Raw genomic sequence first — 23,975 nt, 5'->3', positions numbered from 1 at the left:
GAACACAAGCAAATGAGTTTAAACATTTATTTAAACAGAAACTCCAAACCACTCCACCCTTTAACCTTTCAAAAAAAGACAACGACAAACTAGTTTTCAGCCAGAGTGTCAGAGCAGGCAAAAGTTGTGTTCCACTATAACAACTCAGTAGCAATACTAGCAGGAGACTGACACATACGAAGCTAGCACTGCAAGAAGGGGAGAAGTCAAAAGGATTTGAAACTGCTCAGAGGCACTTCTGCCCACTTGCCCTTCCAATTTCAGCCCATGACTAAGGTGCTGCTGGCTTTAAACTGCTTTTTTGGTTGCATAGCTGGCTGGTGTGAAATCTGTGGTCTGTAACAGGCACAACCTGGATAGCGTGAATCCTCTAAGGCACATTTGAGATTGTGGAGCACAGGGCACTCTATGTCAGGACCCTAATTCTCCACTAGATCCAAGGGGAATCCAGTCTGTGCACCTAGCTTCCCAACTGCAGAGCATTGAGAAATGAGGATAGCAGTGCACTGCAGAAGAGCGACTCCCATCAGCTTGGTGCTTGTTGGTTGGACATGGCTCAGGCTCAACTCTTTGCTCCTCAAAGGCACTGCTGCAACATGACCAACTTGATCATTTCCAAATGCAACAACAATCCTCAAGCCGGGCCCCTAACCTGAGGACTGGCTCCAACACACACGAGGGGAAAGGAGGGCAGAATCACAAGGGCAACCAAGAAACGTGGCCATACCAAAGCACTCGATGCCACCTCCCAGGAGGGCTGTCCTCCTGCCCTTCCTTCATTAGGGATGGACAGGCACGTGGGTACTATCCTTTTCCCGGACACTGCACTGTAGGGACTGCACTCAGTTCAGCTCCAAAATGCAAGAGGAACCAGTAAGTATTTAAGAAGAATGAACCGCGAGGAGAACAGTTTGGCATCCACCTCTAGACACAAAGGGGAATGCTGGCACCCAAAGGACAGTCTCTCAAAGAAAGACATCTAAAAGAGGTGATAGGATAACCAACTCCATTTGACCTAAGCCAATTCTAGTGACATGTCTTTGATGGGGACTGTTTACTGAAATCCTAACTCCACTCTCACAGCAAAGGTGAGAGGGACTCAGGATCCCTTGGAGGCTTCACATAAGGTGGGGGGAGGCTGGCTTCTCCCAGTCATCCTACCACTCCCTAAAGCTTAGTTCAAAACCAGTTTGCTCAAAATTTTGTGGGAAATAAAATTTACTTCATTATTTAATGGGAAATGAGGAAACCCTGAGCATCAGACCGTGCCTCTTCCCATCTCCAATTTACTTTGGGAAAACCTCTCGCTTCTAGAAAGAAGGTGAATTCCAGACAGAGACTTGATCATTCGTGGTCATGGGGGAAGGCTGCATCCTGTGACCGCAGCATTAATGACCTATTCTGGGTAGGAAAATGCATTCCAGCTTCATCACAACATTGAGTGGAAAAATACCGATTCTTCCCACACCCACACCAGGGGCTAAGCAGAACAGAAGCCAAGCAGGGAGCAGCTACAGGCTTATGCCAGGAAACCAGAAGCTCTGGCACCCAAACCAAATTGACAGCTGGAGCAAGAAACGCATGACTTAGTCTGAGGACCAGACGCTCAGCATCTGGTTGGGAAGCAGGTGGTCTAAAACCAAGTACCAGAGATCCCATCTCAATCAGTCCCTGCTACAGCTGTCAGAAACTGCACCCGATTCACTTATCTCTGTGCACTGCCTGGAAGTTGGAGTGCTCTAGGCACCCAGAATAAGGCCTTTAAACTCTCTGTACAGGCCACTGGACACAGCCATATGGCCAGAAGCTGCGCCTCAGGACCGGGGACATGCTGTCTGCCATTCTCTCTCTTAACAGGAAAATCTCCACTGCCTCCAGAATGAGATGTTCTCTGCTCCCTCAGCCCCTGAGCAGAGGGAGCAGCCTCACTGGCTGGGCCTTACTGTGTGGCAGGGACAGGATCCTAGCCCTTCACCCCTCTGAAGTGAAGGTGGTGAGTGTTAGGGTTCAGCCAGCTTCAGTACAAAACACATCTCTTCCTCTTAGAGATGCAGCGATGAATACTGGGGTCCCAAAGGCAGCTCCCAGGAAGCAGTGAAACGATGAAAGGGCCACAAGCTGCTACCGGAGCTGTCACCATAATGGGGCCATACTGCTTCATGTGCAGAACTGACAGATAAGGTACAAAAAGGAGCTGCTGCTGCTTCAATCACTGAGCTGGCCTGGAGCTCAGAGGCCCTTCCCCTCTCAAAATCACTCCTAGTTCATATCAAACGTACATGAATGCTGCTCTGGAGCCTCCGGCCTCGCTCCTTGTCTGTGAGTGACCTGAAGCCAGGAAAGCCGCTCTCTGCATTCAGTTAGTGTGCTGTGAAGTTAGATGGATCCCAGTGGGCTCAGGAGACTAGAGGCTGGAGCGGCACGAGTCCGTTCCCAGGAGACACCAAGAATCTGAATCCAAGTCAGGTTTTGGATCCACTTCCATCTCCTCTTTGGCTGTCTGGGTTCCTTTGGAATGAACCTCCACCTGCCAAAACACACAGCAACCCTCTTAACAGCTCTAGGACTAGCTGCAAAGAAGCTAGAAGCTGCACAAGGCATGATTCCTATTCTCCACATCCATTTGGGACCCTCCACAATATCTGATTGCTGATCTCTTCTAACCAGGAGAAATAAAGGGAAATCCCAGGTCCCTCAAGATCTGGGCTGTCCCCAGTGGAAACCGGCTTCTTGGCTTCTTTCCCATTGTTACTAGCAGAGCCTGAATCAGCAGCTCAACCAAGAATCAGGCAACACACTTCTGCTCTTATGGAGGGGGCTGTTAAAAGCTGCTTCCTTCTCTGCCGCCTGCATAGGACTAGGATCAGGGTACTAATTCCTGAGCATGGATATGCACTCAGGTGATGGGTCCTCACCTGCTGTGTTCCCCCTGTTCCACTGCAGAACCTCTGGAGCTGGGCTCTCAGACGAAGGGTTTCCTGCTGCAGTTTCTTCTGGTCATCCAGACACTGTAAGACCAGGCTTCGGAGGTGCTCCACCTCTGCTTGAAGAGCACTGCACATGCAGCCCACAACAGGAGGCACAGCCTTACCTTCACTGCATGGCAAGTCTGGACTCAGGCAAGGAGGCTGCAGAGAAAGAAAGAGAGGTCAAGCTGAGTTTGGATGGAAGGGAAGGAACCTCTAGGCCAGTTCTGTATGCCACAAGAAGAGGAAGTGTCACCTCATTTGAGTTGCTGACCTCCCATACTTGTAACAGCCAGGTCACCAAGCTACTAATAGTTATGTCTTCTGTACAAAAGTCACTAATATCCTTTGGGAAAGCTGATCCTGTCCTTGCCAAAATTAATCTGGTCTAACCCACTTCACTAAGCCTGGGACCTGCACCTCCTCTAGGGGCAGAAAACTCCTGGAATGAGGCAGTCTAACAGCAATTTCCTACATCAGTCCCACTTCCTACATATCACAGCAATTTCTGCTTTCTAAGTTCCTTCTTTCTGCTAGGCTCCTGGGCTCCAGGTTTCTCCTTTTTTTTTCCCCCTTTCTATTAAATTAACCACATTTTTCCATATAACTGATCTCATTATTTTCTATTTGGCCAAGTCCCAGCTTCACATTTTAGATTCCTGTATAAAATGTTCTCTTTGCAGCATTCTCTCTTCTCAACAACCCTCTTTTCCTCATCCAGATGAATGAAGGCAGTCCAACACTCTTCCCAGCTCTCCTCATAATTCAAACATCACCATTTATGGTCCCAAGAGCTTCTGGCTGAGCATTCACTATGAAAGACCTGAATAACATTACCCAGGGCTCTGTTTTGGGCTTGTTGAACCCAGTAGGTTCCTCGGGGGCCACTTTGAGTCCTTGAAGTTCCTGGTAAGGCAGAGTCTCCTTCTCAGGCTCTGAGGATGCCATGCTCATAGGAAAAGGGCTGTCAGGCATGGGGATGAATTCAGCATTCTCTAGCTCCTGGAAACACCAAAGCAGTACTGTTAGGTGTCTGCCATCCCAAAGCTGACCTAATCTCCTCTATCAGTGCATCAGCACCCTCTTGTGGTAAAAAAAACAAAAAAAAAGACAGCTAGACCTAACAGGCCCCCCTGCACACCACAGATCTGAGAACCTTCCCAAGCATCCCTTAGAGGCAGAAGTAGAACCGCTTGCCTTTCTTCAGCCTTAAGCCCCATTTTAGGGCATTTCTAAAATACCACATTACCTTCCTCAGCCAGCCAGGGCAGGAGCTGATGTCAGCACTGTCACCTCCCTTGGCTTCTGTGGTACTGATCCAGCCCCCCATGCCACGATCTGCTTCCATGGTTCCCCGAAAGCCTCCACTGGGATCAGGAGTTTCCGCTTCCCGCTCATTTTCCTCTTCCTCTCCTCCTCCGGTGGTGCAGCTCTGAGTCACTAGCACACAAAACGACAAGTTCACGCTTTCCCACCTCTGCTATTCCTGTCACCAAACCCCGTCTGGAGCAGAAAAACTGGGGCTGTGTACCCACGGTGGTGAAAGCACATGCTGGTGGCAACTTCCTTGACAGCTGCTTATCTCCTAACACTCCCTGCAGGCCTTCCCACAACAGCACAGTAGTCTTCTGCAGCATTGTGGCCTCTCCCACAGGTCCAAGAAACTGGACTTCATCTCTCCAGCTGCTGCCTCATAACTCCCCTTTCCCCCACCAGCCCCCTTCAGAAAATTCTTCTCAGCTCTTTCTTGTCAAAATGAAGATTCTCAACTCCAAAGGCCTTGCTGCATCTGTGCTTCCCCTCTGTTTCAGTTCTCTGCATCCCTCCAGCCTGGTGCATTCCCTCCCAGGTACTGCAGCCAACTGCATTTCTTCCCTTTGAGTTCTTGTGCAAAGCTTTTCAAACCCAGAGAAACTGTGCTGCAGAACCAAACTGCACAGTCAAACGAACAGCCAAACTTAGAACAGCTCCTCAGGCAAGTTACTCACCAGTACCAATGGAGAGGCCACTGCTGTTTGAGCGGATAGTTTTAGAATTCAACACCTTTTCTGAAAGGAGAAAAAACATCGTTTTGATTAGAAAGATATAAAGCAAAGGAACTCCCGCAAACAGCGCACAATGGCAGTGCTGCAAAGCCTAGAGCTCAGAGCAGCTTCCCACATTCCCCAGAGCCACTCGGCCTGCTCCCAGACAGGATTTACAGCCTTGTTCCCAGCAAGTAATACATCATCATAATCAAGATCTCAACATTCAATCCTAAACTTCACTTACCAACAACAATGATGGTATGCCAGCCACGGCACGACAGGTCTGGAACATGATGTAAAGATCCAAATATTGGCCGAGGCCATGAGGTACAAATATCAGAACCATGTGCTCTCTCAGTCGGTGTCATTGCCAGACGCCCATTCCCACCATTACCCCAGGCAAAGATATGGTTGTCTGAGGAAAAGAGAAATTCAAGAGACTCAATTTGCTTGCTCCCTGTCAGCCAGTAATTGTTATAGGGATCACAGCCTCTCTTCTGTGACTGCTGTCCTGAAGTATTTGATCAGCCAGCTCCATTTTGCCAATGGGAGGACAAAGCAATAAACCTACTAGGCATCCTGCAAGCCAGCACTGCAGCCCAAGGGGCAGAAAATGCTTGTTGCTACACCAACAGTGCAGCTGGGGCAGAATCCCAGCCTAGGATGACTTTATTTATTTGTTTATTTTTAAATCTCAGAGCAGTGCTGTGGGAGGGCTCTAAGAAATGCACAGTGGGAGCCAGTTAACTACCCTGCAGATCTAGTTCAAAAGAACCCACCGCAACCTCGTAGAGACCCACTCACCGTCAGTAGCAGCTATGGTGAATTCATCTCCACATGAAACCCTGATCACCTGCTTACCCCCCAGGGGGCCTGCCAGCAGGTTAATTCCCAGGTGCTTCTTATAGTCCCCAACACCAAGCTGTCCGCACTTGTTGGAGCCGAAGGTCAGCAGGCGGCCTCGCTCTGAGAGGAGGAACGAGGAGACAGTCACAGCGAGGGCCCAACTCTGGAAGCAGCCATGCATGCAGACAACTAGCAGCACCAGCCCGTAACCAGCAAGGACTCTGCTGAGAAGCCAGCCAGACTGGGAGAAAACAGTGCTTGCCTCGAGAGGAAAAGCTTCAGCCTGGAAACACCACCCCAGTTCCTCTGGCTGAGTTAGGCTTTGCTCAAGTGACATCAGTCACAAATGATTCCTTCACTGTCCCAGAGGATAGTGGATTCCCCATAATTTTTTCAAAAACCTCTTTTTCAAACAAAAACAAAAAAACCCAAGAAAAAATAAAGATGACTCTGGCAGCTGATGCTGCTGTTTCTCAGTTGAGGAATGGGAAATCTTGGTTCCTGGAGCACGCGTGAGCCCTGATACCAAGAACATAACTTTCAAGGTCAAGGGGCTGACAATCATTGCACTGATAGCGCCACTTCACCAAGGGAAGCCAGGCTGAAAGGGCAAAGCTGATGTAAAGGAATGAAGCAAGTAGTAGTATTTGTCTCTTAACACATGTGGCTCACCATCAATGGAAGCTGTGTGCGTTTTCCCTGGAGAAATGGTACGGATCTTGTAGAAGGAGAGCTGCTTGGCCAAAGTCAGGGAAGTAGCATAGGGTACCTCACAGTATGTCTGAGAAAAGACACGTGGGTAAGCACAGAGTGAAGAATCACACATTTATCAGCTAAGACCTACTCAAGCAGGTCTTGGCAGACCACGTTAACCTAGACAGTTCCCCAGCACAGGTATGGAAATCTCCTGTCAGCTTCCAGTTACACTGGAGCAGTTCACTGTGCTTCACTACCTCAGATCTTACAAGACCACTGGGCAGACAGGAAGCTGAGGAATAATTTGCCCCTCCCCACAACACCAGTATCCACTGTTTCAGTCTGGAACTAACAAACAAGCATAAATCTAACAAACTTGTTGCAGGACCTCTCTTTAGTTTTGGGCTCCTCACTACAAGAAAGGCATTGAGGCCCTGGAACATGTCCAGAGAAAGGCAATGAAACTGGTGAGAGGTCTGGAGCACAAGTCTGATGAGAAGCGGCTCAGGGAGATGGGCTTGTTTAGCCTGGAGAAGAGGAGGCTCATGGGAGACACCTCATTACACTCTACAACTTCCTAAAGGGAGGTTGTGATGAGGAGGGGCTTGGCCTTTTCCCAGTCAACAAACAGGACCCAAGGAAATGGCCACAAGTTGTACCAGAAGAGGTTCAGACTGGACATAAGAAAGAACTTTTTTCTCTCAGAGTGGTCAGGCACTGGAATGGCTGCCCAGGGAAGTGGTGGAGTCTCTGTCCCTGGCAGTGTTCAAGAGGCATCTGGATGAGGAGCTACAAGATCTGGTTTAGCAGCTTGTGGTAGCAACAATAATGGGAGGATGGTTGGACTAGATGATCTAGTAGGTCCTTTCCAACATTGTGATTCTATGACTCTATGATTCCAGCATGTGCTACTGGCTGTTGGAAGCTGAGGTCAGGGACCCAAATGTACTTACATCGTGGTTAATTATCCCTGATGTGCACTGATTCAGGCCCAGCTTGTTAAACTCATTGAGTCCACACGCCAACACTTTGCCTGTCTGGGTGAGCAGGAAGGTCCCATCACAGCCACAGTGAACAGATACGATGTTCAAAGTCTTTGGAACATCCACCTATGTGGAAGAAACATACCCTGAGAAAATCAAAATCCCAACCAATGCAACATAGAAGCCAGCATAGGAAAAACATACTGGATTAAAAAACAGCGGTTCAGCTAGCCTGGGCACTAACAGCACCTAATTCAGTTGATTTGAATACAATGCAAGAATACCATAAAGTCTGTAGCATACTGAGATTCTGGTAGCAGTGCAGAAATTCAAAACATTCTAGATCTTGTGTGCAGACACTTCTGATCCAGCAGAGGAACCAGAATGTGGTGGACACACATCCCAGTCAGCTGAGATCTACAAGCTGCAGCATCAGGCAGCCAAGCAAGGCTGAGTCTGTGTTATGTGGGTATGATACTGTGCAGAAATTTGGCTACCAGGCACACCCTCGCTGGTTTCTAACCCTCAGTGGGTTATTTTACTTTAATTATCCCTTGCACCACATTTCAAGAGGGTTCTACTTCAAACTCATCTTTAACACATTAAGTGAAATTCAAAGACTCCCATTTGTTTGCAGTGTTGCAAGTTTCCTGTACAGACCTGAGGCATGCAATTTGGTATTTCCTATGATTTCTATAATACTAAGTTCAGCATTTCCAGTTTCAGCTTGGAGATCAGCTCTAAGTCATGATGCTGGCTAGTCTGGAAGTAGCACATCCCTTTGCCATGATCTCTAGGGATAAATGAAGCAAAACGAAGTGAGTAAATGAAAATAAAACCCTTGCAAACTCTATGATACCTTAACAAACAGACAGAAACCAAACAAAAACCCTGCTCGAGCCTCAGGCAGCTAACATTTCCAAACAGCAACAAATCTGGAGTTAGGCCCACGCGGATTTTGGGAAGAAGTGGTCACAGTCCTACCTTCTGAGGTGTATAGTGATCTTCTTCTGAATCCAAACCCAGGCGCCCTGTACAGTGAAAACAGTACAGTCAGAAAGGGCCTCACAGGTGCCCACCCCTAAGAAATTCTGTGGTCTCTCCCTAGTCCCAAGTCTCCTCATAGAACTAGAAACCCACTTCCCTACACAGATTGCCTGCCAATCTTCAAAGTAACCAAATCTCATTCACAGAATGACTGCCCTATTCATAAGAAAGCCAGGTGGTGCCCTAGAGCTTCTCAGAGAGAGGTCTCAAGGACTCAGTCCCATTTCCCATTCTCACAAGGAAAGAAAGCCCGGAAGACACAATGTCCCACAGCATATGCCAAACAGCCTTCACCCAACATGTGCACCATGTCGCCATCTGGAGCAATGCCCCAGTGCCTTTAGATTCCAGGGAGACTACCTACCATACTCTCCACAGCCCCACGTGTAAACTTCTCTGTTCCTGGTCAGCACTGCCACGTGGTTATCTCCACATGAGACCTGCTCCACAGGGTTGGTAAGAAAGAAATCCAGCTGCAGGGGCTCAAGTACTTCAGAGCCATAAGCCTTGTCAATGCCAATGCATCCATAATAGTCCGAGCCAAATGCATACAACTGGCCCTCATCTGAAGGAGGCAACGGAAGCTTGGTTAGCACACAGATTTGATTAGGCTGCACATTCATCTCTTAGGACATGGCTAAAGCAACTTTTTTCTCTAATCACTCGCCATTTTTTGTGCAGAATAATGTCATCAGGAGGCTATGAAGTTCTTTCTTGATTACACTAAGATGGATGATCCGCAGCACAACATGCAGCTTTTTCAGGCCACCAGTGTAAAAAAAATCTTAGGTTGAGCCTATCACATTTTGTAATAGAAACCCACAAACTGACCCTGTCACTCCCAAATTAAGTCCTCCACTGCCGAGCATCGGAGCTCATCCCTGCCAAACCTGTACTTTTCCAAGCTTCTGTCATAACTGAGGCACCCTTTCCTCACACAATCCAACAAAAATGTTTCAAACACATTTAGATCCTTGGATTCAGGTTCTTCTGCCTTTAACACGAGGGATGTGTGAGAAACAACATATGCACCGTTAAGAGTATGGATGCTGCACAGCCACAAGAGTTCTGCACAGCCATTACTTTCATCAACAAAGAGATGCATCCCTAGGAAAAACAATAATCACCCAGATTTCCTGGGAGTCAGCATCTTCCCATGTAGGCTGACTTTCACCATCTCCACTACTGAACGGTTGGTCCACAAAACTGAAAGTTAGGGAACACGCAGAACTTTCTCCTTTTTGCATAATGCCACTCTGCTGACCTTCTGTGAAGGCAAACAAGTCCAGAGCATAGCAAAGTGAGGGGATGGTAGTACCCTTCCATGTCTCACCTGTGATGCACACTGTGAAATCATCTCCGCAGGACACCTGGCGAATGGCTTTTCCCTGAAGCTTCTCCACATGCTTTGGCTGCCGGTAGGATGCTCTATCCCCATGCCCCAGCTGCCCATGCAACTTGGTACCACCCTGCATATTCTGCAAGAAAAAAAGCCAAACACATCTGGTGAGGTTACGTATTTGCAACTCCTGATACGGTGCCAAGAATTACAGTGGCTCCAAGGAACAACAGAAGACTGCACAGGACAAGAGAAAGCAATAAATACTCTAGGAAAGAGATTGCTACCTAAGTGGCAACACTTTAAACATCAGCACAGTTCAAAAGTTGTGCACAAATGACTGATGTGGTCTCAGGCCACCAGCTGGTGGATTTAAGCACTGGTGAGGAATCCCTGCTCTTTTTTCACCTGCCAAGCTACAGAATCCACTTCAGTACAATTCATCCTTCAGCTTTTTAATCAGCATTTCTAAACCCTAATGGCTGCAAAACAAAAACCATTACATAAATGTCACCAAATAGTCTATAGGAAAAAAAAAAGGGGGGGGGAAATGAAACAAAAAAAGCCCCAACAACTCTGAGTTGCATTGTAGCTGAAACTAAATTACTAATAGCTAACTCAAATATTTCAATGGGGATTTTGGCAGGAACATCCAGCAAGTGACATCAAAGACAACAGTATGCCACAAATCCTACACTGCGCTTCTGGTCACCAGAAAGGGGAAGAAGAGACATTTGACTCAATGTCTGGGCCTACACATCTACCACCTACAATCTTGAGATGCACAATTAACCTCCAGTTCACCTCCCAGCACGATGGAAAACTTCACCCAAAAGCACACTAGTCCTGGGAGACTTGAGTCAGTGCCAAAGCAGATGGCCTCCCGCAGCATCCACTGCAATCAAATTTGCCTATTTCCAGGCTGCTTCCCATCCAGCTTTAACACGCTCATAACTGGTTGGTGGTGGATTCTGACTTTCCCTTCCCACCACCCGCCCTTCCTGCAGTTTCTCTCACTTACCACCCAAGTGTAGAGCTCCTTCTCCACTGTCACCACAGCAAAGTGAGTGTTACCAGCACACACCTGGCGTGCACTGCAGCCACTTTTGATGGCATCCAGCTTCTGGGGGGTGGACTTCCCGCCCCCCCAGACATACACCTCGCTAGTGCGTGAAGTCACCACTGCAATGGGAGCCTCATTCACGGTACTCGACCTGCACAAGGACCCCCCCAGAACACACATGCTTTTAATCATTTTGACATCACTGTCATCATGCATTTTCCTACTGCTCTCCCTCTACTGGTCTCCCCAAGCCCAAGCTGCAGTCCTTCACAACCATTCACAGTCTGTATTTTCACAAACTGCTCTCTTCATTCTGTCATTGTGAGGCCTCAACTGTTAAAGAATGGCTCGGGATCAAATACATCTCTGAGCAGAAATGAAAACAGCCTCCAGCAAGCGTTAAAGAAAGCCTACAATCCAATTTGATGTCATTAAAAACAACAGAACCGCTGGGCTTTCAATGAATTGCCACAGAGTAGTTCTCATTTGTAAAGAAGTCACAAAATCTTGCTCAAAAGCTTCTAAATTCCCCCTATCTCCACTTTATTTGAATTACAGGCATTCCATTTGGGGGAGATACAACTCTTCCCTGCAAACCACTTCTCTAGCAGAATGTGAAATGGAAGGTCATTATCAAACAGTCTGTGAACAACTCATGAACTGGAACAACCTCACATAAAGTGCTCGAGTTTATCAGGAAGAAACGTGGTAACTGAACAGATACACAAGTCACAGAAACTGTATACGTGTGGCATGTATTGCTACCTGCTTCACTAAGCAGAACTTTTGCATAAAGCCACTTCTACGAAAAGTAACCATTTCAAATTCAGCATTCAGACAGTCATATTTCTCCCGCTCACGTAAATCTGCCTAAGCAGAAATCTACATTACAGCCTCAGATATTTAGGTTGCAAAGACTACATCCTGAGCAGGATAGATTATGCTGCTGTATAAAGACCTGCTGAGGTAAGGTTCCAGCCATACACACGCATGTAAAAGGCAGAGTAAAATGTGGGATGACAACTCAGTATCAAACATGTCTAATTCCTAGCATTTAAGGAATGGCTGTCATAGACTAACACTCTCAGCAAAGTTCCTCTCTGGTGAGCTGTTCTACCCAGACTTCCTTTCCAAACATGTGCCAAAATAATTACCTTGGTCGCTTATTTGGCCCATTGAGCAGTGTGACTTTCTCTTCCATCTCTCTGCCAAAGGACAAAAAGTATTTTAGGAAACAACACCACATCTCCCAAAGTAATTTACTGATAAGCAGCACACACATACACTGATTTCCTTTCCTATAAACTGCTGCTCCCTCTTGGAGGAAACATGGCGGCTGTTTACCAGCTCACTGCAATGCACAAAGGAGGGGAGAAGTAATGTGCCACAGAGCTAACAAACTTCCAGAAGTGCTGAGAACAAACTAGATACATTTCAAAACTTGGCCAACCAACACCCATATTGCACTAAGATTACCTTGATGGGCTGTATTTTATCAGGGTTTGGGATTTATGGTGGTGCATATAGCAAGACAAAACTCAAACATCATTGATCGCCAATTAAAACAATATAAATAATAATGGACTTAACTTACTGCCCCCAGTGCAACCAAAGTGGGATCCGGAGAGTCCAAAATACTGTTCTATCTTTAAAAAAAGACAGTGTGTGCAGGCTGGGGGCCAAACTAAGTTAAAATAGACTATTTTCAGTACAACTCTCTCAGGAAAAAAGAGGTAGAGGAAAAAAAATGTGTCTACACTGTGTGAGATATGTATTATGAAAGGCATTTTTCAATGATCCTGCGAGGGTCTAAATATAACACTTCATTCAGAGATCTGAAAAGCAGATACTAGCATTCCTCCAAGGACTGACAGATGCCTCCAGGTTCTCAATATACCAGCTCCTGAGACCAGAAATGCAGATATCTTTCTCACCGTACCCGTGCCTCAACAGGCAGAGCAACTGACCAGAAACAAGAAAGCAAAAACCGCTTCTCTCCTAAAGATGATGAAGTATACTTCAAAAATAGCCTCACATCAGGACAAATTAACTTAAGGACTTTGCTTCACAATTATAAATGCCAGTAGTCTGCACAAATCCTCCTGCTCTTTCTACCACCTGGCTTGATCAGATTTTCAGGCAAGACCATCTATCCAATTACCTCCTCCGTTTGCTGAGAAGGGGTTGTTCAAGCAGCTCATCTGCAGTGGGTCTCTTCTCTGGATCCTGAAAGAAGTGAGCAGTAAGTCATTCTTTGGGAAACACCCATCATCTACAGTGATATACTGGTACGAGGTTGCATGGATCTTCTTCCCTGCCTCCCTCCAAAAGAGAAAGGAATTAATATTTGGAATGAATTGGGATAAATGCTTGGGATACGCAGTACAGACCTACCCACTCTGAATATATTCACACTATCCTTGCTTCCAAAAAAATTATTTCCTGTAGAAATCAACAGTCATGGTCAGAAAGGCAGACTGTGCGGAGATGAGGCTTCCACCTCCGTAACACTGCATGAGAAAATAATTCCTTCTGCGAGTCTGTAAAATAGTTGTCATCACAGCAAACCCAGCATCCCTCCAGAGTCTGCAGAACTGAAAGGCATCCTGAGACAACTGGAAGAAGCCCAGCCTTAGTGATGCCTCATAGAGATTACCTTGCATCTACTGCCCTCATGCTGAAACAGGCACGTCATTCCCCTTTGCATCTGAACTGCACAGCTGGGCAGGGACGTCTGAAAATTCAGTATTTCACCAACCTGATCTAGGCAGGAATTCACCATCTGGATTAGCTCCCAGGAGTAGACAGAGGAATCAACTTCCATGGCGCGATTTCCCTGAACAATCTTCACACACAGGTTCAGGGGATTCTAGGCACAAAACAAAAACCAGCTGTAAGGGAACTGAACGGTGTACTGTGCCAAAGGGAGAGGTGGTGATGGTCTCCATTATTCTCTTCATTATTCTCCCATCAGGACACATCCTGGCCTCCAGTTGCTCCAGAAACCTGATAGTAAGTACTGCAGTGCTGGTACCTCCCATAGTTAGGACTCGGTGACATCTGCCTTGTCATCAAATTCTCTAACAGTCAGAGGAGAACATGCTCCTCTCTGTATGCACGCTCCTACACAGAATAAAGCACCACACAGCAGCATAGCTAATGTGAACTCTATAGCCAGGAAATTACAGTATTTTCACATGATTCTTTTAAGGGTTACAGAATCTTGTGCCATTCCAGCTTGCAGCTTTTCCCATCTCATCTCACACGCAGTGAAACTGCATGTTCCAGCCAGCAACGCTCCCTTTTACCATTTCCATGCCAGCTTGACAACTCCTCTCTTGCACCCAATCTTTGGGAAAAGGCAACAGGACTAAATCCTGCAAAATCCAAAGGCCAGGTTTTGTCCCTACACAATGTTGCTCACAGCTGGTAATGCTAAAAAAACAACAAACAAACCCAAGTACCACAATCACAAACTTCCCTCTTGCAGAGGAAAGAACATTTTACCTACAACCAGAACACAGTCTGCAGTCAGCATCTGGTAAACCCAGGGCTATAGAGGAATGGGTTTGGCAAAGGCCATGGAAGTACCCATGGGAAAATCTTGTAAGCAATTCCTCTGACTGTTATCAGCACACCCGGGCCACTAGTTTCTTAATTAGCAGATTCAAACAGCAGTGAAAGAAAAACACGAATTAAGAAAGCTACGAGCCAAGAGTGTACCTCAGAGTGATAAAAATACGGTAATTCAGTCCATCCTGGTTTGCAGACTTACAGTAGCATCAAAGGTCCTCTTCAAAGTAAGAAGCTCAAAGATGACACAGCCCACAGCCCAAATATCTGATTTGAAGTTGTATTTCACACCCTGGCAGAGTTCTGGAGACATGTAGTAAGGAGTTCCTACCAGCTAGGAAAAAAAGAACATTTCAAAATCAGAAACAACCAGCAGTTCTCTGTTCTGAAGCTCTGCATCTCACCTGTTTACACAGGTTTGTGAGCATCAGGATTCAACAAAGCTCTGACACAGCGTCAGTGATACAGATTACACATCCCCCCCAACATGTGCTGGAGGGATGGGAACAAGCAGCACACTTCTTCCTCCCTCACCCACAAGCTTGTCCCTGCATTTCTAACGTGATCCTAGACACCTCTGCTCACCTTCTGATGTAGTACACGGTTCTCAACAACAGTCATAGCAACACAATAAGGACTTGCCCCTCTCTTAAACATACTGCATTTAGGGGTAATTAGGCTTCACATACTGACCAGCTATACAGAAACCCTGACAAGAGATTAATGGAAAAGGGACCTAGCAAAGCTTCTAACAGAAATGTCAGCCTGCACCTATGGAGCCACTCTGATGACAAGGTCCTACCAGACAAAGGCTACTTTGTCTCTGATTAAGGAGGGTTTACTTTGGGGTCAGTACGTAGAAAGCTGGCACTGATCCTACCTGAAAGGCTTACACTTCAGAAGTGGGCTTTCCTGAACAGTATTTAAGCCCCCTGCCTCAAATCTAAGAACCCAGCACTTTAAATAGAGATGCCTTTGCAGCTGTAACAGAAATAGCGGTAAAGCTCAAAGTTACAAAAAGGAGATACACAAAGAGCAGGTTAAAAGGTGTAAGAATTAAGCTTCCCTGAACTGAGCTCATTTCCTAGCAAGCAACCAGACATTGAAATAATACAAAAAGATGAGATTTAAGAAAAGGGGAAATATTTATAGCTGCCCTTTCAGCTTTCTCACAAAACTCCGAGGACTACAAAGGCTGTCTTTCATTAGACTCTGGTAGATTCTGAAAGTGCTTGTTAGGTATTTGGTGGACCATTTCCATTCTACCTTCCATTTCTTTTTACACGGTATGACGGCTACAGAGCTGCACAAGCCCTAACCACAGGAAGGCTTAGAACCTCAGCTAGATGGAATACCACAAAAAGAACTAGGACACTGCATCTTTTTCAAGGAAAGGATAATGTAAGGCATATTTTTCTATGTCTTCCTTGGTAATTGGGAGGAAGGGTAACAAATTAAGAGACAAACATTTAGTAAGCAAGATGTACCTATTTTACAAGTTCATAATTTGCCTGTTACAAATCTGATAACGAAAAATACCAACAATAACAAGGTTTGCACTCATTTTACAAGGGACAACTTGCAGACCGCCACTAGTCAAGCCATTAGACCACAAACTGAACAGCTGGCCTGGAGCACAGCCAGAAAATACAAAAGAAAGATGGTTGGAAATATTTAACTAGAAGATTTTCAAAAGTCAGAAACAGGATGGAGGAAAAAAAAGCTGTTGTACGGATGAATATACCCAACACGGGCAACAATAATAGAGGGAAAATTCATAGCACACACTGCAGGTTCTCTGAAAGTCAGTAAGCCATGAAAAATGAGACAAAACAAATGGTTTTGCTACAGCCCAGCATAGCAAGGACTTTATACAGCAGCCTTGAGGTCCCACTTACAACTACACAATACGCTCATATTTTGGAGGGAAGTTGGCAAGCATTTAGCTGCACATCTTAACAGAGCACCAATAGCTTACATAAATCTAATAATAAGGCCTAGTAAGGGGATGTGCAGGTTGGCTTGTATCCTACACTGCAATAAAGGCCTTTAGCAGATAGGAGACATCCAGACAATGTTTCCCTTTCCAACTCTAGTGCGCAATCACAGAAATGAACAGAGCTGGGAAATCTAAGTCGAGCTATTCAGGTGCCTGCAATACAGCTTATCCTATTTCATAACCACGGCTGTGGAACTGCTTTCTGGAAGGGTCTGGAACAAAGCCAAACCTGACAGCCTTCTGGAAGAATTACTTTTTTCTACAAGCTTTCCCACCCACCAACAGCATGACCAATAAACATCTACCATTAGAAGCACCTCTCTTGCTTCTTTGTAATTCAGTTCAGAGTCTAAATATTAAAGAGACAAGAGGCCTATCCATGGCACAGTGCAATGTCAGGGAAATAGATCCAAGCTATCTCAGACCCAGCTGAGCCAAAATAGTCCTGCTAGCACAGCAGCATGACCAGGTTAACTTAACCTGCTGAACTGGCTTTAATTAGTCCATAGGGAGTGAGTTAGAAATGATGTGACCGTGCTCACTGTGCCCTCAGATAGCAATACCTTCATGTTACATAGATTCACCTTCGGAAGCGGATAGGTACTAGAGAACGAACAGTGCTCTCTAATGTAGTTATGCTGGCTCTGGTGCAATTCTATGCCCACAGTGTCACCTATCTTTAGTTTAAACCTCAAAAAGATAACCTGGGAACAAGGATAATTGGAGGCTTCAACACATCAGCAAATACACAGTGATCAGAGTTAGGTGGAAAGAGGAAGGAAAAACACAGAAAATAAGTTAAGCATTCCTGATCTTCTGCAAGGCATGCAGAGATTACATGGAAAAACAAACAAGAAACAACAAACTCCAACCCTCAGTTCTGCACAAAAGAAAACATATACTCACAGTCTCAGCCATAGAATACTCAGAGTTCAGCTTCTTTGCCAACCCATAGTCTCCCAGTTTAATCAGGTTTGCTTTGGTTAGAAAGATATTTAATGTCTTTATATCTCTAGAAGGAGAAAAAGAAATATGGCTGAAATATACTTCCAGATTTCACAGTCTCCCACACGCTACCGTGTTCCCCCTCCCCATAAGGTAACTGCTACTCTAAGAGCAAACACTCACACAAACAGCTCTCCAAAGGCAATCTGAGCCCAGGTACCAGGGCTGTAACAGCAGTTAGCCGTATTTTATCATATGCCCACAGAACCACATCACAGTCTAAAAAGCTGGGGCTCCAAACACCTTTGCAAAAGCCACGGAGCAAAGATGGTTCGCTCTTACTCCTCTCAGTCTCTTCTCAGCCTATTTTCCCTGTTTTTATGAGTGGATCCAAACCAAGTCTCTGAGCTCACTAAAAAAATACTTGAATATGTATGCATGCAAATATAAACAGAGGGTGCAAAGCAGATGCTACTCCAGAATGTAAGCATAACATCCTTCCACTTTACACCTTTGTAACATTCCTTGCCCTACCTAGCTTCCCAGTGTAGATCAGGACAATATCAAGTAAAGCAGCACTTTGCTTTCGTCCCCTCGGGGCATCACAAAGTCCTGGGTCACTCTGACAATGTCTGCAGCAGAAGGAAATCACTGCAAACATTTCAATAACTGTTCAATTCATTGTTATGGATGGGCGTTGGGCCACACGTTCCCCAGCTGCAAAGTTGGGCACCAGAAAGCTGGAAATTACTGCAAAGCAGCACAGACACAACATCATTTAGGTCAAAAAACTTAGGCGCTGCTTTGTTGAGCATAAGGCACTAACTGTTCATTACCAAGACTTGCTGATTAACCAGAGATTCAGACTGGCAGCAGCCAGGATGCTGTCTCAAAGATATGAGCACCCTCACACAGCCCTACTTGTTATAGAAGGACGTTGTGCAGCACGCAATCCAACCTTGCTGGAAACCACTGTCTGTGTACACTATACTCTACGGAATGTCACCACCTCCTCACTCTGCCCACACATTGGGCACTCTTACACACACATAGGCAATGAAATCTACCCCTCCTAAACAGACAATAAGCATCAGAAAAGATAACTTAGCTTCTCATTAAAATCTTAGAGTCAATGTCTAAATTACCACTACCTGCTAACTTTCTTAAATAACAGATGAACAACGTGGTATTCAGCCAAGTCTGGGACAAATCCTCATCTCAGTGACCTTACAGCAAAAAGCCAACACAGAGTCTCTATCGCTGTCAGCCTCCAGGAATTAGATGGGTAAGGATGTGCATATTGATCTGAAGCTATTGCTCGTCCAGCAGGTGTAAAGTGCCCTCGGCCAGTAGTAACTGTTCTTCCTATCCACTTTAGCAAACACCATCTATGTGCTGTGGCAGTAGAGGACCGATGTACTCCTTTGCTACACGAATTAACTCTGTTCTCAAAGGTGCAGCCAAGAGAGCTACTCCACATTCTGACACAAAATTTCCGTCACGTTTATTAGAATACCATTCCTAGTCCAATAAAAAAAACCCTTACAGAGTGATATTTAACATCTAGGTAGATTGGCTTTGCCTTGAACAGAGGATCTCATGGTTTCCTTTAAACACAAAAGCAAAGGGTACTCAAAGGAGCTGCGCACTCACATCCACAAGTGGCACTTGTTACCTCAGCTGCGTGCCACACAGCACGTACCTGTGAAGAATCCCTGCTCGATGAATGCAGCTCACAGCTGATACAATTTGGAAGAGATACCAAAGCACCATCTGTAAAGGTAGGAATAGAAGTCTTACGTGAGGCCTAAACAAAAACCCAAAAAGGACCCATGAAATAGAATTAAAATAACTTGATATCCCTGTCACAGCAAGGAGGCTTAACCACACTCATTCCTCTCTCAGCAATACAAAAGCACATCGTTACCTTCAGGAATTCCTGTTTTAGAAATCTCTGAATTTCCTAGTGCCATTCACAGCGCCTGTCCTGACAGGCAACACAGGATTCAATGAGTTAAAAGAATTAGCAAAGACAGTTAATGACAAGATAGGAAAGATCTACAACGGAGCTCTCTAGAATTTAACTGAGATCATTTAATATTCACCATGAGTCAGGAGGCCTTAAAATGCGTCGTATAAGAGAAAGAAGTATATCCATCATCTCAGCATGAGCTAGAAACAGCTGAATATGTATTAAAAAAGTCCACAGTGAGATTGCTTCAGAGTAATTACTCAGAACAGAACTTAGAAAATGGTTAAGAGGTAAAGTATGAAGAGAGATTTTAAAGTGAACTTTTAGCCAAGATGATGGCACGACAAAAGTCAACTGAGTGCTCTCTTTCATTATTCCTCACTAGGAAGCTTATGTCGTCTAGACATAGCCAGAAATGAGAATAACAAGTTTCTGACTGTGCACAAATGTCTGCAGCATTCAATGGGAAAGGATGGGTGTCAGCCGCCAGATTTACAAAGAAAAATCCCATCAGTGATACGGAGGAGAAAAAAAAGGTAGCACAAACACTCAGATCACCAGGCAAAGCTCCAGAACACAAAGCCAGCCCCACTGCTCCCCAAAACCAGTCCAAATTACCTCCTCTTCAAATAACTTGTCCTTCTGACGCAGAATCTTATCGTACAGATTCCCTCCTGTAACAATAAGTGAGAAAGACAGAGGATCATCTTAGTTAATGACAGCAGTTACTCTGCTACCTTACTCCTGGGAATGCTCAAATCCCATAAAAGCCCCAGTGTATCGTGCAGCTCCCTCTCCATGCTCTCCACTTACACCGGTCAGGCACGCACAAAATTAAGTTCTTCCATCTAAGAACTTCTCTGGCTTCTTGGCGTATGCAAATATTTAACCTGTACGCCGAATCATGTGAGATTAAGTCTCGTGTTTCCAGCAGAATATATACATATATACATTTAAAAACAAACAACGAAACACCGGTGCTGTAAGACACAGAAGTCTCTGCCAATACCAGCTACTGCCTTTCCCCGCTTAATCTGAGCTGCCTCTCCATCTGAGCTGTCAAATACATTGATGAAAGGTTCACAAACTGCTGACAACGGTAGCACAACCAACAGGAGCCTGAAAGCAGCAAACGCAGCCTCTTCAAAGCAACCCACGGGCTGAACGGAGCGCTAAAAGAAATCACGTGGAGTGCTGAGGGCAGTGAGACTCTGCCAGATTAGCACCTTACCAGTAAATACCAAATCTCCTGCTGCTATTCTGTTTCCCAGTTATTGTATATTAAATCCTAATCGTAACAGAACACCAGGCCCCCTTCTATACCCATGGGTGGAGTGCAAGACAGCTTCCCGCTGCTTGTTCTCCAAGTCTGTCCTGTTGTAGATGCCCTCCCAACCAAAAAAAAAGGCTGCTCTGCCTCCCTGAAGAGACCAGACTCCCAGAAGAAACCAAGGAGGTGTTTCTGCTATTCCAGTCAGGACCCTCTTTGCTTAATTTCTTCTCATTCTGTCACGCCATGATCACTCTCACCACGCTTCCTTTTCCAGCCTTATGTTCATGTATGTCAATGATCCACGAGTGGCTCTTCACGTTCACAACTTAACCAAAGTTAAACTGCCACTTCTCACGAACCTCCTTCCCTGCAATTCAGACTACAGAGCTTTTTAGCACTTTCTGTTCCCCGTTTCTGATATATTTCCCATCTTTTCATGGCAGCTTTTCTGAGCCAAAGCGCAGCTCACCAAGTACTGCATCACCAGAATCCTTCACGGGGAGATAAACAGTTGATTCTGATGACCAAGAACAATATGCACACGTACCAAAACAGAACCAAATTACTTTTTGTGTGGTTCCATCTGATCCTCTTTAACTTCTTGACTCTACTCTCTCTTCTATTTTCTCTCTTTTCATAGAAAATTTCTTCCCAGATGCGTTTCAGGTGCATTCAATGATGTTATCTTCACAATAACTCCAAATCTTATGGTACCGCTGAACACAGACAGAACTTTGCACAGCTTAGTTTCCTCACTTGTACAATGGGGCCAATATTGTGCTAATTAAACAGCAGAGACTTTGGATATCTAAGCTCTGCTTTTGGTCTCAGCTATATTTTGGGATTCTGAGAAGTGTCCCACAGCAACTATTCCAGCTGTACTCCAAGAAGGAGCAGGCCATGTACTCATCTCTTTAGTACTGTATGAGAGCAAAGCAAGCAGTTCAGAATCACCGACATACACTACAGACCTCAGTACAACCCACTGTCTCTCCATAATCCTCTGATTAATTTGTAATGGCTCCAAGCACGCAGACATTTGGGGCTGATAAATGCTCACAGAGTACTCCCAAAGCTAACTGTGCTTCAAGGAACTCTTGTTTCCCTACTCTTGCACTGAACTCCACCAAGCAGAATGAAAAGCAGTGAATTTGAAGAGGCAAAACCGGCTTTAGCCGATGTGCCAGCAAGGATGTTTGGCAGAAACATTCTGTGCAGGTTTGCTGTCTTCCTCAGCCAGTCCTGGGAAAAGCTGTTTGTCAAAGATGATGCCACAGTAAGTCTCTACCACCAAAGAACCCCAAAGCTGATAACCCCTAAACACACAGAGGACGGCTAACCAGGTGAGCTCTGCCACCCACCACGTAAGAAGCAGCCTGCAGCTCCAGTCGGTCTCCTGTTCTAGCAATACCAGCCACATAGTACCTCTAGCAGCTGCAACTCAGACACCCAACTCAAATCCTCCTTCCTCTCCATCCCAGCCAAGGCTGTTTACCCTGCAAGCTGCAAATGCCACCATCTGATCTACTCATAAACAGACTCCTTCATTTGGTGATTACGTGACTGAAAGCAGCCCCACACTGTACTGGCAGAGAGGCCCAAATATCCTCATACTCTTTTCCTATTGTCCTCCTGCAAGAACAAAAGCAGGCAGGTTAGAAGCGCATACTACCAGTAACCCACTTCTCCCATTGCACCAGCTGCTCTCAGCACTCAAGAAACTGCCCAGTGAACTGTCTGCACTGACTACAGGGACACAAATCAACCAGAGGGATTTTCAGTCTCTTCTTCAGGAGGCAGCAGAATCCATCCCTGTTCCTCTGCCCCCAAAGGACACCCCAGCACTGCTCCCCACAGACTGTGTAGGACGGTAACTCAGCAATGCAGCATCCTGCTTTGGTAAGAGGGAGGAGGGATCTCACCATTACAGTACTCCAGCTCAATCAGCAACGTGGTGTTATCCATGAAGTGATTGTAGTACGCAATGATGTTCTCATGCTGCAACAGAGCAAGGATAACGATTTCATTCAAAGCATCACGACGCTCTTTCTCTGACAGACGGGTCAGGTCCACCTCCTTCCACACCACCAGTGAGTCATCCTGAAACACAACAACACCTTTTAATTAAACACACGCTACTCTGAATGGAGCGACGTGCCTTTACGGCAGGAAATTAAAGCTGTCAGGAACGGCAGACCGGCTTTCCTGCCTTTACAGATTTCAGACAAAGGTTCTTTGCAACAACGAGCTCCGAGCTGTGCCGTGTGTCACTGGGCACAGCACCCCGCAACCCTTCTTCTAGCCGGGGGCACTCGGGAAAGGAACGGCAAGGCTTCCGGGGAACGACGCGAGGTTTGCTTCGTCTCAGCGGACCGAACGCGCTCCGGTTCAACAAAGGGAAAGTCGCACATCGATCCCCCACCCGCACGGTGTCGTACAAGAGCGGCGGCCCCTCGGAGTCCGGGCGCGGAGCCGCGCAAGGCCCGGCGGGGAGAGGAGGACGCGGCCGCGGAGGGGCTCCCGGCCCGGCCTACCTCGGTGCGGCGGTACAGGGTGGCCTCTCCGAAGGCGCCGCGGCCCAGGATGCGGATGGGGATGTAGTGCAGCTCCTCCTGCTCGCCGGGCAGGCCGCCGCCGCCGCGGGAGCCGCCCCGGCCCGAGGACTCGTTGCCGAAGTCGGAGCTGATGGAGTCGCAGTGCCGCTCGTACTCGCCCAGCGACATGGCGGCGCGGCGCCGCGCGGCCCGGCTCGGCCGCTCCCTCAGCGAGGCCCCGCGCGTCCGACGGGCTCCATGTTGGCTCCCGCCGCCGACCCGGAACCGCTTCCTGCCGCCCGCCGACCTTCGCGCTCCCGCCCCCGCCGGCCCGAGCCGGAGCCGCGAGGCGAGCGTGGCGGCGGGACGGCTGCGGCCTTCCGGCGGGGGCTGCCGAACCGGGGCGGGCCTCTGTCCCGCGGGCCGGCGGCGCTCCAGGCCGGGCCCGTTCCGCGCGGGGAGTAACTGCGCAGCTCTGGGCCCGTGCGGCCCATGGAACGGCTCCCGGGTGGAGCGGTCCGTCCGTCTGCATCGAAGCCGAGACTTCAGGGCTGTTTTCTCGGGGAGCTTTCGAGATACGTGTTGATAGACGCTCTGTGAAGTACCCGAGCCGTGTCCCCAAGGAGGGCGTTGTTTCTCATCAGACAGATTCCATCGCTGCTTTTCCCTTCCATGTACCACACGTAGCACAGGTTTAGGTAAAAGAACTGTT

General features: G+C 46.8%; 1 protein-coding gene across 1 annotated transcript; it reads right to left on the bottom strand.

Annotated features, from left to right (window-relative positions):
• Positions 1-18: 18 nt before the first annotated feature.
• NEK9 (NIMA related kinase 9) lies at positions 19-23,555 on the bottom strand. The gene is made up of 22 exons (XM_072337245.1): positions 23,264-23,555; positions 22,652-22,829; positions 20,075-20,130; positions 19,187-19,257; positions 17,446-17,551; positions 14,743-14,874; positions 13,726-13,836; positions 13,129-13,193; positions 12,122-12,172; positions 10,926-11,118; positions 9,899-10,043; positions 8,930-9,130; positions 8,503-8,549; positions 7,489-7,644; positions 6,512-6,620; positions 5,798-5,959; positions 5,238-5,408; positions 4,955-5,014; positions 4,216-4,406; positions 3,804-3,968; positions 2,916-3,128; positions 19-2,527 (listed from the first exon to the last, which is right to left on the bottom strand). Exons 1-22 carry the CDS (start codon positions 23,450-23,452, stop codon positions 2,405-2,407), a joined length of 2,895 nt encoding a protein of 964 aa, XP_072193346.1. The 5' UTR covers positions 23,453-23,555; the 3' UTR covers positions 19-2,404.
• Positions 23,556-23,975: the final 420 nt, after the last annotated feature.

The sequence above is a fragment of the Excalfactoria chinensis genome, chromosome 5 (genome assembly GCF_039878825.1).
Source record: "Excalfactoria chinensis isolate bCotChi1 chromosome 5, bCotChi1.hap2, whole genome shotgun sequence".
Classification (NCBI taxonomy): Eukaryota; Metazoa; Chordata; class Aves; order Galliformes; family Phasianidae; genus Excalfactoria; species Excalfactoria chinensis.
Note: the sequence above shows the minus strand (reverse complement) of the source record. Positions and strands in the feature narration are given on the sequence as shown.

Bases quoted from the DNA above. Each gene is read 5' to 3' on its own strand.
- NEK9 (XM_072337245.1), bottom strand. From the start codon at position 23,452: ATGTCGCTGGGCGAGTACGAGCGGCACTGCGACTCCATCAGCTCCGAC. The intron at 5,960-6,511 runs GTGAGCCACATG...TCCTCCTCTCAG, and splicing joins GCACACAGCTTCCATTGATG to AGCGAGGCCGCCTGCTGACC. The intron at 2,528-2,915 runs GTGAGGACCCAT...GTGTTTTGGCAG, and splicing joins GAACAGGGGGAACACAGCAG to GTGGAGGTTCATTCCAAAGG.